Source organism: Rhododendron vialii, chromosome 7a, assembly GCF_030253575.1.
Source record: "Rhododendron vialii isolate Sample 1 chromosome 7a, ASM3025357v1".
Taxonomy (NCBI): domain Eukaryota; kingdom Viridiplantae; phylum Streptophyta; class Magnoliopsida; order Ericales; family Ericaceae; genus Rhododendron; species Rhododendron vialii.
This window is the reverse complement of record NC_080563.1, coordinates 9823048-9842478: the sequence shown is the minus strand read 5'-3', so window position 1 is coordinate 9842478 and position 19431 is coordinate 9823048. Positions and strand designations below refer to the sequence as shown.

Sequence of the window (19431 nt, the reverse complement as noted above, 5' to 3'; positions counted from 1 at the left end):
AACTGTCCGATGAACGTCACGTCAGACAGCAACGGACACATCGGTATTCGAACATTTTTCTTTGATGAGTGTATCTACACCTGCTGTTATAAGCCTTATCTATGCGAAGGGTCAAGGTTCCACACATCCTTATTCCAAATTCCCAATTAGAGGTGATAATAATCACGATTCACTCCCAATTTGATACCATATGCCTTTTCTTTTCTTTTTTTGATCAAGGCAGAAACATATCATATCATATATATATAAAGGACACTACCGGTCCAAATTACAAGAACAACACACCTAAACAACAAACAAAAATAAAAACAAAAAACAAAAACAAAAAGCCGCCAAGAGCCAAAAACGCCGGAGCCGGACCCATTGATCACACTTGTGAGGGTAGGTGGAGTGGTCAAGGGAGAGGCCAGGTATGGGGAGAGTAGCTCTCGAGATAGACTCGCTGCACCAATTGAGCACATGCCCGCTGGAGAAGCCGCTGCCGGATGACGCCACTGTTGCCGCAGAGCTGCTTCCAAAGACCCAGATCCAGCACACTAAATCTGGTTCCTGAGTCCAAAAATCATGGTGAGGAGAATGCTCTCAACCCTCACCCATGGAGGAAGAGACTGCAGGAGAGAGGGGAGAAAAGAGGAGAGAGAGAACTGGACAGGAGGGGAACGGAGGGAACGAGAAGAAGGAAGAGGGGAGATGGGGCGGAGGGGTGAGGAAGGGAAGTGGGGCAGAGGGGGGAGGAGGGGAACCCACCATGGGGCTCTCTTTCTCTCTCTAGAGAACTCTCGCTCTCTCTCGAGTCTTGATACCATATGCCTTAATACCTCAATGTTGATCAGCAGACGATGAAGAAATATGCAAATGCTTATAAAAACAGGTCTGGGCTGTACAGGTGACCAAGTTCAAAGACACCACCAATCAAGATAGGCCCATTATGGGACTTCATAGTGACAAAACATATTCTGGCTGTGAAACAAAATGGACCAGATTGTAAGTATCCTAGTTGTCCAATTCACTTTTGTTGATTCTCCCTACTTTAATCTATTTGCCACTTGCATAATCAAGCAATGGATCACCAAAATCACCCTCTTCTCAAAAATATAAAAAGCAATCTCTCAAATCTCCCTCCAAAAAGGAAATTTTCTATGCTACACTCTATACATACAATATTGTTGACTGAATGATGGAAAAATATAGCTACTCTAGGATGATGTTGACAACGACGACGATGATGACACTGATGAGGAGGGTGTCATGACGGATGATTCCGATGGTGTGTTCCGACACAAGGGACACGTGGCATTCATCCGGAGCCATTCGTCAACGCATTTAGCATGAAAATAGTGGTTGCATTCCGGTATGGTTCTTAAGGTCTCTTTGGGCTGGTACTCTGCCAGGCAAATTGGGCAAGTGCCATCATTGGGCCTGGGCAATCTCCGGCTTTCTCCAATCACCGTCTTTGGGTATGACTCTATTGTGGGCCCATCAAGGCCCGTTATGATGACCATGGGCTGCGGATTGCTTGTCAAATTAGAGAGTTGAGCATCAAGTCGGCGACGCTGACCGTACGTCCTGACCTTGCCACAACAGTAACATACAAGCGCAATAAGGCAAACAAGCCCAGGTATTCCAACTCCTATGATGATCCCGTACTTTGCACTCCTTGGTAGGCCTACAAGAGCAAAATTAACCATGAAAGAAGTGAGCTTTAGAATTAGAAAAGTTGACTAGCAGAAAAATCGTACAAATAGTCATGAGACATACTTCCAAGTTTTATCACCATCAAGGTGACTTATGCTTACGAGAATATTGCCACATTTTGTGGGTTGAACGTTCTGCGTCAAGACTCAACAATATCTGTATTGTCTTGTCATTTATCATGCTAAATGAAGTTGCAATACTTGTAAATATTTCACATCAACCAAGCTGTAACTTTTTAGTGACATTATTCACAAAACTCCATAGTGCTTCAAAATTTTGGCTACAATTTGTCAACAAAGCTCAGAGGGGGCAGGTGAGAGTGGGTGATGATTAATGCAGCCCACTCTTATCTTTGCAAATGAAAAAGAAAGAAGTTGGGACCATCACAACTCTCTCTCTTAAATTTTCCTACCATGACACTATCCATAGAATGAAGGTCAATGTGATAATAAAGCAGTGTAAATTAGAATTGTCTAATGAATTTCTATATAACTTCATGTATATATTGAGATTATCCACCGCCATATGAACGGATCTTAGCATTTTCTTACTAATAAATGACCCGCCATACTAACTTTTGCAAAGTCAACCGTATTGTTAGTCGTCGGAATCGTCCATTTCTTACTAATTACTAATTTGAAAGCCATGTACCTATCTGGTTATTTTGACTTATTCCAAATCCGGGCAAGGTTGATCATGAAAGCAGATTTTGACTTATTCAACTTATTCCAAGTCCGGGCAAGGTTGATCATGAAAGCAGTTTTGATTTGTTCCAATCCGGGCAAAGTTGATCATGAAACCAGCAGTACTGTGGCAAATACGCCCTTCTTTCAAGTCACAACACAAACGAAGAAGTCCATAGAAAAAACTATTACAGCTGGTGACTTACACTTCTAGTCTTCTATTATTATCATATATTGCTTTTCTGCTCAAATCTAAAACCAAATGACAAAGGAGTTTTCATAGAGTGCTGATGTGCTATACAGGGTGTAGTAGGCCTCGATGGGCTTTACCGGTTTAGTTTGAAGAGTTCATTGAGTAGATTATCCAGGAGAAAAATTATATTGATCGGATATGATTAACCTCTTGATTAGACAACTTTTGGTATACAAAAATGAATGGTCTTCAAATTCAAAACTGAATCATATATAAATCTATCATGATCATGATCATGTGGCATTTTTGGTACAAATATAGCGTTCACTACAGAAACCCCTTCCCCAGGGAACTACGCCCATGTGTACAAATAAAAGGTCCAAACAGTTACTTTTGAAAGCTAGGTACACTTAATCACGTAATAAGGCATGTTATAAATAAAGAGAGCAAAAAAGATAGGTCTCCATAAGAAACTGATGAGTTTTTCCCTGGAGTCACCATCACACATATTAATGAGAGTTGAATGTGGAAAACTTGTTTGAATGAGTATTTCCGACGTGATGGGTACCCTCTAACCCATGTGTATATTTAAAGTAATATCTTTAAGTTGGTTTTTATGATTTCTGTTCATATAGGTTTGGAAACTAAGCTGTAGCCATCTGGGACCATTGTATGTCCCTGCTAGATATTGACTTGTATGAGAGCATTCTTGCCTTGTTCAGAGTTCAGACTAGAGGTTTGTTTGGACTTAGGACCACTCTCCTAAATTGTCCACTCTCCTATTTTGAATCCTAAGAGTATGCTAATTTAGAAGCATGTATGCGCTCCAATGGACTAGTTAAACCATTAGCTATTTTGAAAAGAAAAAAAAAAAAAAAACTGATTATTTTGAGACAACGGCCCCCACTTAGAGGCTAGTAAAAGATTTAAGAAGGCTCCCTGAACTTATCTAATGCGTTGAGAGCCTAACTTAGGAGCCTTTGTTTGGAGAGCCCATTGAAGACCAAAATTAAACAAACGGTTTGCTATAAATATTAGGAGCTCATTGAAGACTAATTTGATACTTTCGAAATACTTGAGGTCATTAAGAGCATCTCCAGCTTTGACCCATTTTAAGACTCAAATTTAAAAATGGGGCAAAAATCACAAAAATCTCTCTTCAATCTTTGACCCAAATTCTTTCCCATTTTGGGTTTTACCCATTTTTTTGCCCAAATCTGAGACAATTTTTGCCTTGACCCATTTCTCCAGCGGCTAGTTAGAGAGAGAGAGAAAGAGGGAGATATGTAAAATTTGGGTTTGATGGTTGGACATGTGTCTACTCAAAATAGGTTTTTACCCAAAATTTGACTCAAATTTGAAGAAAAATATGGGTGAAGGTCGGAGATGCTCTAATGAAGTTTTTAAAAGCAGTAAGTGAAAGAAGAATAATCTTTGGGGGCTAATGGAAGTTATACAAAAAGCCTCATTGCCCTCGCAACTCTTCTACAACCATACACACATTTACACACACAAATTCCTCTCACATGAGGAGTGCCACACACGCAGCAAGTGTGGGCCTCACTCCTCGTGTGAGAGGAGTTTTTTGTATTTCTGTGTGGTTATATATTAATTGTTCGCCCCTATACTAGCCAATTAACAGAGTTAGTGGATCTTATAATGTAAAATGCCCTCGAAGAAGATTCTGTTATACCTTTCTTGCCAAATCGAATGGACCATAGCAGCTAAAGCAAACCTTCTAATAGTAATACTGAAAAACTTTACTCTCTCTCTCTCTCTTTTGTTGAAATTGGAACAGAACCAAGCTACTTTACGGGACCAAAGAGTAGGACCAGGGAATGTTTCCAAATAGAGAAGAGAAAACCTATAATGATTAAAAAAAACATTGCACTAATAAATTCTGTTCTACAGAACCACCCGGGCTAGAGGACTCTTGAATCTCATTAAGAGATCAAGAGTTTGAATCTCACGTCATGCGTGTGGGTGTTTTTCTCTTTGATGAAATTTTCTTTTTTTTTCTTTGTATATCTATTCAACAGATTATTTTCCCATTGACAAATTAAGAAAAATGGGAAAAATACGAAAACTTACCACGGTTGCTATCACCAGTACTGCCGGTATCAAAAAAGAAGCATCCAATTTCACTCCCCGTTTCCCCCACATACCCGCAGGTCCCACCCGCGGCTTCACAACCCAAACAATTCGGCATCTTCCACCTCAGCGTCGCATCGGGGATCGGATTCACCGGAGTCAGCTGAACCGGAGACGCGACCGTCGAAAGCTCCCTACAAAACGGAGGCACACTGCTGCTCGCGTTCTCCATATCCCCGGCGTCCAACGCTATAACCGTAAAGTTAGCACTCCCCAGGCATAACACGGGCCCGGATCCGGTTATGATGTAGTCGGGCCACTTGGACGCCGAGCAGTTGAAGAAAGTGTAGTTTTCGGAGTAGTTCGGTCTGAAAATGGATCCCGTGAGGTTGAAGTCGAGGAGGATCCGTCTGGGGAGGCACGAGTCCGGGTCGTTGATGTAAATCCACTGGTTGTCGTAGTCTATCTCCTTGACGACGAGGTCGCCGGAGTAGGGGAGGGTGAGGATCGTCTGGTTGATGTTGTTGCAGGTGAGGTCGTAGCCCGGGTAGCCGCAGCGGTCGGGCAGGAAGCCTTTGATCCGGAAGGGGAATTGGATCACGGGTCCGGTCTCGTCGCAGGAGTAAGAAGGGCAGATGATTACGGACGAAGCTGTGTAGGTGAAGAAGAGGAAGGAGATGGAGATGGAGATGGAGAGGAAGGAGGGGAGTACTGTGGTCTCCATTTGGGTTTTGTAATTTGGAGTTGAATAAATGCGTCTGGATTTTGGTTTTTAACGTCTGAGGAATCATAGTCTCCCAAAAACGCTAGGATACTGTTGAGTTTGGATTGCGAGAGAGGTTTTAAAGTGTAATAAGTGAAAAGATAGATAGATAAAATTTGTTCGAGTTTGGATTTCGAAAGAGGTTTTAAAGTGTAATAAGTGAAAAGATAGATAGATAAAATTTGTTCGGTTTGAATTTTGAAAGAAATTTTAAAACGTAATAAGTGAAAAGATAGATAAATAAAACTTATTAAAAATCATGTGCAGAAATTTTGAGAACCTCATTTTTAAGGAATTAGGCCTAAGGCCCACCCTGGTTTTTACTTTTGATCGACCCGCCAAGATATTTCACTCTATGATCTATCTAAGCAAATCGCATTTTGTCGTCGGAGGAATGGATGGTACTTTATACAGTCTATTTCTTTTCGGACAAATACGATTCGGCCTCCGGGTTTAATGGAGTTGAATAATGGTCTGGATTTGGTTTTTAATGGGTTGGTTTGGGGAATCAAGTTACCTCACATTCTGTATGTTTGGTAAAAACACTACACACATAAAATGAGAGGACCTTGTTTAGCTTAGATTTTGAGGATTTTGTTCGGTTTTGATTTTGAGAGAGGTTATTGAGAATAATAAGTGGAGAGATATAGATAGAGAAAATTTATTGAAAACAGTACGCAGGAATTTTCAAAAGTGCTAAAGGTAATTTTTTTTTTTCCTTTGAAAAATTAGGCCTAAGACCCACCATGCTTTTTACTATTGATCGGACCCGCCAGGATATTTCACTTTATAAATTTCAACGTATTAGTTGTCTATAAAAAGAATTAACTCAATCTTAAGTTGATACCTATCCGAGCAAATCATAGCTGTCGTCCGAGGAATGTGTGGTACTATACATTTCTTTTCGGACAAATACGATTCTGCTAAACATGTATCACTATTTGCACGAAAAGAAATCATCGATCACTATTCGATCGACTTGATTTTTAACATGTACGCATATTGAGATTTAAAAAATTAACAGTTCGAGTCTACAACTCCGAATAAAATTGTGGCCAGTCTAGAAAATTGTACGTGATGGATCACTACGCGAGATTGATCTCGGTTGTGGTACGGATTTGCCGAGGGTGATGGAAGAGTTGATTTCTACGCCAAGAAAATTTCATTCTTAAAAATGTGAACGCGTGTTGTACTACGTGGGTTGGTGGAGCTTGTGGTTGTGGTACAATGATATTGATCGTTCAACGCCTGGCAAATTTTCATAGGACAAGTACTTTAAATACCGACATAGCGGATCCAAAAAAAAACAAGTACCGACGTCAGGGTTTCAGACTCGGAAAAAGGTTGGACGGTTCTGTCGTGGCAGGGTTTTACTGGCCGGTGTGGAAAGTGTAGCATCTTTAATTTTTTTGAAGAGTGTAGCATCTTTAATTAGGCGTGAAGAATCGAAAAAGTAAATAGTAACTTATTTTTTTGTTTTTATTTAATTTTTCGTCTAACTTTTATAATTTATTGATTCGATTCGACGAGAGAAATCGAAAAAGTATAAATTTTTTATCGGAATAACTTTTTTGAAAAAGACAAAAAACAAGTCAAAAGCCGTCAAAAAACTTATGGGTTCCGATAAAAAAAAATTTATACTTTTTAGTTCGTCTTGTCGAGACTAATTAATAAATCACAAAATTTTAACCCAAAATTAATACTTCCTCCGTCCCTAAATAAATGTCCGATGCGCAAATATAAGCTTTTAAAAAAATGCATTTGTTTTGTTAAAAAAATTAATTTTTTTCACAAATCAATAGTAGCAATGAGTTCTATTAGATTGTAGAAAAAAATTAAATTTTTTAACAAAAAACATGCATCTTTTATGAGGTCTAGGTTTGCTCGCCAAACACTTATTTAGGAATAGAGGTAGTAAATCCGATTTTTTTAATAAAAACAAAAAAGTCACCCGTATTTTTTAATCCAAACCTTCAATGCCCTTGGGGGTCCACGCTAAAATGTGTGGTGAAAAGTGACTTTGAGATATCACGTGGCGGTGTCCCACGGGCATGGAATAATCTCTATCATTGAGGTTCCAGGCTATTGGTTTGTTTGCGGCGTCGACTTTGTACAGCTGTTGCCTGTTTAATGGCAGGCATTGGTTGGTCGGCACTTTGAAAGTCAACTCTCCTCTCTCTCTCTCTCCCTCTCCCTCTCCAAATGTTTTGGATCCCACATCTCCGGATTGCTAGTTGCGAGGATGGTGCACCACACCTCTTGCGGCTGTGTCTGTGGGACTATTTTCTAGGGAGTATTTTCCTGCCCTAGGGGCAATGTTTCTCCTCTCGCGTAAGGGCATGGGTCTCATTTTTCAAGTCGGTGAGCCTCACATACTTTTGTGAGAGAGAGGAATGTCGCCCTAGCTCAGAGTAAGTCTATTTTTATGTGGTTCGGAGTCGTCTAATTTAGGTTGTATTTCAGATCGAAATATATAGTTGAATTCGTAGACCTCGTCGACAAGATTTATGAGGAAATTAGATGGATCGATTGGGAAAAAAAATGCGCAAATCATGTTTCTTCATAAATTGTTGAAATTTCAAATCAAATTTGGCTCTCCAGAATCGGCCAATTTATAATTCATAGAAAAAAAAGATGTCCAGTCAAATTGAGTCACGTGTCGCTCATTATCGTAATAAGTCCCCAACAAGCCTATATACAAAAAATTCCAAACCAAACCAAACCAAACCAAATTAGACTGCATCAAACTGGAGATAAGAGCGAGCCCTTGTCTATCCATGCTGCTTGCTTTTCTTTCTTTTTTCACGGAGGATAGAAAAGAGGTTAAAGTTTCAGGAGAGATTCTTGCTTATGGTAAGAAAAATATGAAAATGTATTTAATTTGGACCTCCTAGTAAAGAATAAGAATTTTGTTGATTTGAGTTTAGTCCCAATTGATCGGTTACGCTGCTTACTTTTCTTACAAGAATAAATGTACGTAGAATGTATGCATGCTATATATTTAGAGAATTGGGGGATGGTGCTGCGCACCTCCGAGCCGTCAGATCGTGCATCCGACGGCTCGGATCTCATCTCTGCAATAAACGGCTCTCGATCGTTGGTTGCCAATATGAGATCCAAGCCGTCAGATGCACGATCCGACGGCTTGGAAGCACGCAACATGGTGCAATGAATCGCACAATACAACACCAACACGAAGTCCATATTTAGAGGTGTTCCATTTTCTGCTTGGACTTTGAATTGCAAGAAAACCTAAATTGAAATAAGTACTAGGAAGGCTCCTTCGGTCATAAACATGATCGTGAGAGACTCTTTCTGGTCCTTCATAGACCTTCTAGGTTTGTGATTCTCTCTTTGAAACTTTCGAATTATTTTTTTTAAAAAACTAGGGTTTTCGTACAAAAGGTTTTTCTTAACAGAGTGGACTTTTTTTCTAAAAAAAGAAAAGAAAAAAAGAGTGGACTTTCATGGCCTTATATTTGGGAATAGCTTCAAAAAATATATATTTGGGAATAGCGAGCTTTGTCTTTGTGCATGAGAGTTTACTCTCTCACTATCGTAGATAACATTTTTTTTTACGGAATCCTTCTCTTGTATTTTTTTTTTACAATTGGAGGTGTTATGCCGAACTACATAAAAGATTTCCGGATAAATCTTACTAATACATCATCTTTGTCTGAGAAATTCTAAGTGCAAAGAAAATTTACCCGAAAATTACCATGAAAGAGCAAATCAATGGTATAGGTTCACTTTGAATTGTATCTGTACCGTTGACTTGCCCATTCGGGGTAATTTTCGGATAGATTTTCTTTGTACCTAGCACTCCTCTCTTTGTTTGCAGTTAGATAATTTTTCCTTAAATTTGGCGAAATAAAGAAAGCCATTAGCCATCTTATTTTGTTCGAAAAAAAGGACCACATGCTCCATCTTGGGCCCCCCGGCAATTCCTTTGTCAAAAGGATTCGTTCGAGTGGAACGAATCAATTAATCTTCGCCCTTGCTTTCTTTCTTGGTTCCCCTTCCCCTCGAGGCGGGAGTATGAAGCCAAGTTTGAGAAGGTTTCAAAGCGATGGTAAGAACCATAATTCCACCGCTAGTGATTGATTAATGGGAGAGGGGGCGCGTTCAATCCGTTTATTACTCTACTTTCTCCTTCTCTACTGTGGTAGCCATCAAAATTCATGGCGTGATTTGAAATTTTTTTTTCTGGCGTCTTGGCACAATTGTGTGTGGGTAGAAGGCAAGAAGAACAATTCAAAATTCCAAACGGTGACCAACGGGTGATCCATATCTAGTCAAAACCGTGTTGAAGGTTTTTTTCTGGTTTTTATGATACCTTTTGTTGAAACTTAAATTCCCAAATTTTATATGGTGGTAGACTCTGTTTGGATTTTTAAACAAATTAAAGACAAGAAAATTTGATAGTGCTCCATTAATTTTCTCCCTCCAGCGTGGGACAGATTTGAAAAAAAAGATTATTTCTTCATGGGTTTTTTTTTTAATTTTGATTTTTTTGTTTGTACCATTCTTTTGTTTTTTCTTTCTTTAAACCAATTTAGAAAGAAGAGAAAATCTTTTTTAACGGCGGAGCCGTGAAAAGTTGTTTACAGAGCCAATCGCGACCGTCCTAAACACTTTTGGACGGTCTCGATTGGTTGCTGTTAGGGCTGTTCGCTATTTGGTTTTGGGCGGATCGGTTCGGTTCCTAGGCGGATTTGCATTAGCCAAATTGTTGTTTTCTCCATCCGCAACCGTCCGTGAGTGTTTCACGGTTCGGTTGGTTTGGTTTGCAGTTTAGCCGGTTCAGCTTGGTTGGTTTGGGCAGATTTGAAACACCTAAGCACTTCGAAAAAATCTAAAAAGCTTCAAAAATTTTGCATTTGTAAAAATGTTATATTACTCAAGTAATATTTTTTTAAATAAAGTACGTTCATATTTGCACTAAAAAACTCTTTGAAACCCAAAAATCATAGAGCAAAACACATACATTCATACTTACCTCATCGACCACCTGTCTATGAGCGTTATTCGGTCGGATCGGTTTAGATGTGGTTTGGACGTGTTACCCAAATTATGCAACCTAGAGGGGGGGTGAATAGGATTGCTAGTAATAATTACCAATAAAAATTTATCTCTAACAATATATGCAAACAATAAGTATGCAATCAAAATAGAGAGATAGAGAGATAGAACCCGTTTATAGTGGTTCGGTCTGGATTTGTCCACGGTCCGGCCCTACTCCACTTCTCCTCAAGCAATTACTTGAAGGTTAGACTAATCTTTAAAAGATTACAACTTGTAAGTCTTGCGGGTGCTTACAAGAACCGAATGCCTCTAGCTTTCCCGAGGAGCTAGCACAACCGCAAGAATTTTCTCCGAAAACTTCTCAAAAACAATAACACCCAAATTCCAACCCGAATTTGGTCTTCTAAGCTTTCAAGTGTTTGACTCAAACACTCACTTAGGAAATACAAGTATGTGAAGAAGGTATGAAAATTATCGCTCACGACTTGTACAAATTTTCTCTCAAGAATAATATGAAAGTGGAAGAACAATGAGAATTTTTGGCTTTGATCTTTTGAGAATTTGCTCTTGCAATAATATGGAATGTTGTAGCTTGTGTATGTACTCATTAATGAGTTCTTGATGCCTTATATAGCCATCCATATGCTTCCTAGCCGTTGGAAACTAGCCGTTGGAACTAGCCGTTGGAAACTAGCCGTTGGAAACTAGCCGTTTGAAACTAGCCGTTTGAAACTAGCCGTTGGAAACTAGCCGTTTGATAGAGTGGTCATCCGGGTGGTCGTCCGGTTGTCACAGCTTTCTGTTCAGACAGCCGGCTTGTCAGCCGGTTCGTCAACCTGTGGCTCACAATTTCATCTAAATAAACCGTTAAAGCATGTATTGAGCTCAATAAAGTCTTTGTAAATATAAATCATGAATCCAAGAGACTTTATGCTATATTTCAAGGTCACGAAAATATTTAATTCGGGAATCGACTTTTCGATAATTTTGTATTTGCCGAATAAAAATATCATTGAATTAATCATCAAAATAATTAATAGAGATGCATATAAATTTTCACAAATTATAATGCATACATTTTTCAACAATCTCCCCCTTTTTGATGATGACACAAAATGATAGTTTTTATTCAAGTAGGAGTTATGCCAATCTCCCCCTTAATACATGCACCAAAGCAGTTATCTATGATCAACGAGTAATAGCAATAATCATCAGATCATAGCAAGCAATTTTTTAAATTTGCCCAAAATGGCAAGATAGATCAATTAAAACTTGGCTTTTTCTCCCCCTGTGACATCATAAAAAAAAAACTAAAAAGAGAAAAACAATAGGGCCATGGTTCCAGCACCATGCCGCTCTTGCCCTGTAGCACTCTATCTTCGTTCATTGAGAGCTTGGCGTCCTTGATTTTCGTATTCTCGAATAATGGCTGCTACAACGGCAGCTATAATGCCAATCCAATACCACAGAGTATCCACATTTACATTCCATCCGAACCATGGTGGTATTCTCATGGTAAGTAACGCACACAGCAGAATGAAGATAAAGAGTTGCATCCAAATGGTTTGGATAAACAACCTGAACTCTGCTCGTTCGGCATCTCTTTCGTAAAACTCAAACGGTAACCCTTGCGGTATGTTTGCCATTGCTTGATGAGAGATTTAGGCCGAGAGAGAAGGAGAGATAGATAGATGAGGAGATAGAGATTGTGTTGTTGAATTTATAGAGTATGAGATTGCCGAATTGTTTGAAATGGTGCGCCGAATTGTTTGAAATGGTGCGCCGAATTGTTTGAAATGGTGCGCCGAATTGATTGAATTGCTGCGCCGAAAGAGAGATAATAGGGGATGCGGCACCGAATAGAGATAGGATAGGGGATGCGGCGCCGAATAGGACAAGAATAGAGGAAGAAAATTGTGTTCGGGTGTTTATTGTTGTGTCCCCTTAATACATGCTCCCCCTAAAAGAGAGCTTTTTAAAGAATGCGAGGGGTATTACCGAGAATGATTATCCCTGCAAGCTTAGAGACAAGAAATTCATATCGGCGAAGTATATAAGAGACAATTTAAGCACTAAGCCATGAAGTTCATACAAACTAAGTGTAACAGACTTAATAAATCAGAGTTAGCAACGCAAAAGCTTGAATAAGTCTCAACCTCACGGTTGTCCGGTTGGACATCCGCTTGGACATCCGACTGACTGTCACGACCCTGACCCGCCCCTTGAGGTCTTAATCATGACAAATGCCAGTGATTTCTAGCAGAGGGCTCCCAAAAGACAGATTTCCAAAACCCACGAAATTATCAGCATATAACAGATTTGTTCAAGACTCAAAATAAATGATCAAACTTGATTCTTGTACATCTAACCAACACTTAAACATGTAAAGAAGGTAGGAGATCCCTACCTCGAGGGTTAGAAGCAAGCCCGAACATGGAGGAAACCTCAAAGTGCTTCGATCATGATTCTTCTTCGATCAATAGGAAGATCTCGTTGCGTAGAACAACTTTAGTACTTGGGATTTTTCCGAAATCTCATTCTAAGGCGATGAAATCTAAGAGAGAAGTTTGGAGGAGAGGTGAGAAAGAGAGAGAGTCGGTCGAGGGAGTAGAGAGAGAGAAACGTGTGTGTGTCTGCCCGGAAAAGAAAAGAAATATATGTGGGGGAGAATTATCCCCTACACACACCTTCACTTATACACCCATGCATTTTACACTTGCATCCCGAACTTCTAAATTCTAGCACATTCGACATCCGAACTCATTCTCCATTTTATATCACAACTCATGCCTTAATAAAACATAAAGAATTATGGAAATAAAATACGGGTCTCTACACTGACAAATGCAGGTTAAGTCCAGAAAACGTTTAAGAGGAGTAGCATTAAAGACCATAAAACTGTTTTTCTGCATACCAAACACAGGAAAATGAATCATATGATAAAATGTTTGGAGGGTGATTTCTTTATCAAGATCATTTGTACTCTCCATCAAGTATGATATTTACGAATTCAATCAACTCAACATTGAATCCAAAAAAAACTTTTGACATCAAGAACACAACTTTTTCATAAATGATTAGACATGCCGAGTTCTCGTCGAATGAAACAAAATTGTTCTTCACCAAGGGGTTTTGTGAAAATGTCCGCCAATTGCTTGTCGGTACTAATAAAGTTAAGTTCAATATCCCCTTTTTGAACATGATCTCTTATAAAATGATGTCTAATCTCAATATGTTTTGTTCGAGAATGTTGAATTGGATTCTTGGTTAAGCTAATTGCACTAGTATTATCACATTTAATAGGAATATGATCATATTGCAAATTGAAATCCTCCATTTGTTGTTTGATCCACAATATTTGGGCACAACAACTTCCGGCCGCTACATATTCCGCCTCGGCGGTAGATAGAGCTACGGAATTTTGTTTCTTGCTATGCCAAGACACTAGAGAGTGCCCTAGAAATTGGCAAGTCCCACTTGTACTTTTACGATCAACTTTGAAACCTCCAAAATCCGCATCCGAATAACCAATTAAATCAAATGCAACTCCACGTGGATAAAACAATCCTAAGTCATGAGAACCGCCAACATATTTAAAGATACGTTTAATAGCTTTTAAATGCGATTCTTTAGGACATGATTGAAATCTAGCACACATGCAAACACTAAACATTATATCCGGTCTACTTGCAGTGAGATAAAGTAATGAGCCGATCATACCTCGATACATCTTTTCATTGACGGCCTTACCATTCTCATCTTTGTCTAGCTTAGTTGATGTGCTCATTGGTGTGCTCGTTGGCTTTGATCCTTCCATGCCAAACTTCTTAATAAGTTCTTTCGCATACTTGGCTTGGTTGATTAGGATCCCCTCATTAGTTTGCTTGATTTGAAGTCCGAGGAAGAAGTTAAGCTCCCCCATCATACTCATTTCAAATTCACCTTGCATACACTTAGCAAACTCTTTGCACATATTATCATTAGTGGCACCAAAGACAATATCATCAACATATATTTGAATAATGAGCATATCTTTACCTTTGGCTTTAATGAAAAGAGTAGTATCAATTTTTCCACGAGTAAAGCCATTGTCAAGCAAGAATGAACTAAGTCTATCATACCATGCACGTGGTGCTTGCTTCAAACCATATAAAGCTTTTGAGAGTTTAAAAACATGATCGGGGTATACATGATCTTCAAAGCCGGGAGGTTGTTTGACATAAACTTCTTCATTTATGAACCCATTCAAAAATGCACTTTTCACATCCATTTGATAAAGCTTGAAATTTTTGAAAGATGCAAAGGCAAGTAATATGCGAATAGCCTCTAATCTAGCTACCGGTGCAAAAGTTTCTTCAAAATCAATACCTTCTTCTTGATTATAACCTTGAGCAACAAGTCTAGCTTTATTCCTAACAATATTTCCGGATTCATCTAGCTTGTTACGAAAAACCCATTTAGTACCTATAATAGTGTGATCAAGAGGCTTAGGTACTAATGCCCAAACTTTATTCCTTTCAAATTGATTTAACTCATCTTGCATGGCCAAAATCCAATTTTCATCATCTTGAGCTTCCGGAAAGTTTTTAGGCTCAATTTGAGAAACAAAAGCTTGATTTTCACAAAAATTTCTATGAGACGAGCGAGTGGTTACCCCTTTCGAAATTTCTCCAAGAATCAAGTCCTTTGGATGGTTTTGCACGAATCTCCAATCCTTGGAAAGATCTTGGTTGTCTCCCATGGCATCTTGAGGTTGATTAATAACTTCATCTTCTTTGATTTGAGAACTTTCTACTTGAGTATCACCATCAACTTTTTCTTGAATTGTCAAGTCATGAATCTTATGTGTAATCTCTAAGTCATCATTATCAACAACATCCTTAGTAGCACAAGGATTAGATTCATCAAAGGAAACGTGAATAGATTCTTCAACAAGATTAGTGCGCTTATTATAAATTCTATATGCTTTGCTAGTAAGAGAGTAACCAATAAAGATGCCTTCATCCGATTTTGAATCAAATTTACCCAAGTTATCTTTTCCATTGTTTAATACATAACATTTACAACCGAAGGCATGAAAGTAATTAATGTTGGGTATTCTACCATTCCAAAGCTCATAAGGAGTTTTCTTGAGGATAGGCCTAATTAAAACTCGATTCAAAATATAGCATGAGGTATTAACGGCTTCCGCCCAAAAATATTTTGGCAAAGAGTTTTCACAAAGCATAGTGCGGGCCATTTCTTCCAGAGTACGATTTTTTCTCTCTACTACTCCATTTTGTTGAGGAGTACGAGGTACAGAAAAGTTATGACCAATACCATGTTCATCACAAAACTTTTCATATAAAGAATTGTCAAGTTCTTTTCCATGATCCGTACGAATGTTAGAAATAACAAAGCCTTTTTCATTTTGAACTCTTCTACAAAGTTTAGTGAAATTAGGATAAGCCTCATTCTTATGAGCTAGGAACATCACCCATGTATATCTAGAGAAATCATCAACAACAACAAGACAATAATAGTTTCCACAAAGACTTGGAGAGCGAGTTGGTCCAAACAAATCCATATGAAGTAATTGCAAAGGTCTAGTAGTTGAAACAACATTTTTGGACTTAAAAGAAACCTTGGTTTGTTTTCCTTGTTGGCAAGGACCATAAAGTCTATCTTTTTCAAATTTGATTTTAGGAAGACCTTTTACCAAATTTTTTCTAGAGAGTTTTGAAATAGCATCCATACTTGCATGTCCTAGGCGCCTATGCCAAAGCCAACTATTTTCACTCAAAGCGGAAAAACATTTTATATCACAATTACTTAAATCATTGAGATTAAAAACATATACATTTTCAAATCTTTGTCCAACGAAGAGTGTCTTGTTGCTTTTGTCATTTTCAATGATACATTTGGATTTTTCAAAGATAACACGATTTCCTCTATCACATAATTGACTTATGCTAAGAAGATTGTGTTTTAAACCATTAACAAGTAAAACATCTTCAATAATAGGAGAATTACCTATATTGCCGATTCCTATGATTTTACCTTTGTTGTTGTCTCCAAATGTGACATGTCCACCATCTTTAGACGAAAGAGAATTGAAAGCCCTCTTGTCACCGGTCATGTGTCTTGAACATCCACTATCAAGGTACCAACTTCCTTCCTTGAGAGAACTTTTGAAGCATACCTACAATAGCACATCAATTCTTGACTTTTGGTACCCAAATCATCTTGGGTCCTTGAAGGTTAGCATTGATACGGTTCTTAGGAACCCAAACCTTTTTTGCATTAGAAGATGAGTATCCTTTCATAGGACATGTAGGAGAAATATGACCAATTTTACCACAATAATGACATGTCAATTTAGAATGGCTAGAAGGAGGAACATCTTTTTCAAAAAGATTTTTGTGTTGAGTGGGATTATAACCAATTCCGGCCTTGTGAAAAGAAACCATTTGTTTTCCAAGAAGAATGTCTAAACTTTCTTTTCCATTAGTGAGTTTTGAAAGAGAATTAGTTAAATCATCAATTTGTTTTTCTAAAGATTCGTTTTTGGAAGTATCCTTCAAATACTCTTTTTCTTTTTCCAAAGAGGTTCTTAAACTTTCATTTTCTTCCTCCAAAATATCTTTCTCTTCAATTAAATCATCTATTTCTAGTGAAAGATCTTTAGCAACCTTTTTAAGAAATTTGTTTTTAGAAACAACCTTTTCAAATTCTACTTTCAACTCTTTATAGGCAATAAATAATTCATCAAAGGAATAGGATGAGTCGAGATCTACCTCGTTTTCTTCGATGGCCATGAAACACAAGTTAGCGACCTCTTGTTGCTCATCGTCCTCATCGGAGCTACTATCGTCACTATTGTCCCATGCGGCCATCATAGCTCTCTTTTTGTCCTTCTTTGAATATTTTTTTGCATATGGACATTCACTTTTGATGTGGCCGGGCTTCTTGCACTCGTAGCAAATGATTGGATCCTTTTTACTATTTTCTTCTTTGCCTCCATCTTTTCTTGAAAATCCTCTGCCTTTGTGAGATGCTCTATTTTTGAGGAGTTTCTTGAACGTTTTTGTGATGAGCGCCATTTCATCATCCTCACTTTCGTTGCTTGAATCCTCTTTGCTTTTTGATTTGCTTGTTGTACTTTTGAAGGCAAGATCCTTAACTTTCTTCTCTTTTTCACCCTTGAGGTTGTGATGCATTTCCTCCGTCATGAGAGATCCCATGAGCTTGTCCATCGTGTATGTTGAGAAATCTTTGGATTGTAGGATGATGGAGGTGGTAGTGTCCCAATTGGTTGGCATGGAACGGAGCACCTTCCTTGTCATTTCGGATTGACTGTAAATCTTTCCAAGAGCTTTTAAACCGTTAGTAATACTAGCAAATCTAGCAAACATTTGAGATATAGATTCATCCGGTTTCATTTTGAAGAGCTCATAGCTATGCACAAGAATATCAATTTTGGACTCCTTAACTTGACTATCTCCTTCATGTGACATTTCTAACTTATCCCATATTTCTTTAGCCGATTCACATGCGGAAACACAATCATATTCATTGGGAGTAATAGCACAAAAAAGAAGGTTCATAGCTCTATAGTTCTTTTCTATTGAAGCCTTTTCCAAATGACTCCACTCATAATCTGGTTTAGGCATAGTCTCTTCTCCAACTTTCTTAGTAGGAATAATGGGACCATTTTTGATAATTTTCCATAGATCATAATCCGTGGATTGAATAAAGATCATCATTCTATTTTTCCAATGAGAGTAATTTTCTCCGGTGAACAAGGGAGGTCTATTGGACGATTGACCTTCGATACAAGAAACATTACTAGTGGTTGCCATGGATCTTAACTCTTAGATGGTTAAATCTACAAACAAGAGCCGAGGCTCTGATACCAATTGTTACCCAAATTATGCAACCTAGAGGGGGGGTGAATAGGATTGCTAGTAATAATTACCAATAAAAATTTATCTCTAACAATATATGCAAACAATAAGTATGCAATCAAAATAGAGAGATAGAGAGATAGAACCCGTTTATAGTGGTTCGGTCCGGATTTGTCCACGGTCCGGCCCTACTCCACTTCTCCTCAAGCAATTACTTGAAGGTTAGACTAATCTTTAAAAGATTACAACTTGTAAGTCTTGCGGGTGCTTACAAGAACCGAATGCCTCTAGCTTTCCCGAGGAGCTAGCACAACCGCAAGAATTTTCTCCGAAAACTTCTCAAAAACAATAACACCCAAATTCCAACCCGAATTTGGTCTTCTAAGCTTTCAAGTGTTTGACTCAAACACTCACTTAAGAAATACAAGTATGTGAAGAAGGTATGAAAATTATCGCTCACGACTTGTACAAATTTTCTCTCAAGAATAATATGAAAGTGGAAGAACAATGAGAATTTTTGGCTTTGATCTTTTGAGAATTTGCTCTTGCAATAATATGGAATGTTGTAGCTTGTGTATGTACTCATTAATGAGTTCTTGATGCCTTATATAGCCATCCATATGCTTCCTAGCCGTTGGAAACTAGCCGTTGGAACTAGCCGTTGGAAACTAGCCGTTGGAAACTAGCCGTTTGAAACTAGCCGTTGGAAACTAGCCGTTTGAAACTAGCCGTTGGAAACTAGCCGTTTGATAGAGTGGTCATCCGGGTGGTCGTCCGGTTGTCACAGCTTTCTGTTCAGACAGCCGGCTTGTCAGCCGGTTCGTCAACCTGTGGCTCACAATTTCATCTAAATAAACCGTTAAAGCATGTATTGAGCTCAATAAAGTCTTTGTAAATATAAATCATGAATCCAAGAGACTTTATGCTATATTTCAAGGTCACGAAAATATTTAATTCGGGAATCGACTTTTCGATAATTTTGTATTTGCCGAATAAAAATATCATTGAATTAATCATCAAAATAATTAATAGAGATGCATATAAATTTTCACAAATTATAATGCATACATTTTTCAACAGGACGGATTTAAGCTT

General features: G+C 38.4%; 1 protein-coding gene across 1 annotated transcript; it reads right to left on the bottom strand.

The window, feature by feature from the left end:
- Positions 1-179: 179 nt before the first annotated feature.
- On the bottom strand, positions 180-5478 carry LOC131333633 (putative RING-H2 finger protein ATL21A). Its single transcript, XM_058368256.1, has 2 exons — positions 4663-5478; positions 180-1666 (listed from the first exon to the last, which is right to left on the bottom strand). The coding sequence occupies exons 1-2, from the start codon at positions 5384-5386 to the stop codon at positions 1197-1199; spliced, it is 1194 nt and encodes a 397-aa protein (XP_058224239.1). The 5' UTR covers positions 5387-5478; the 3' UTR covers positions 180-1196.
- Between the last annotated feature and the right edge of the window lie 13953 nt (positions 5479-19431).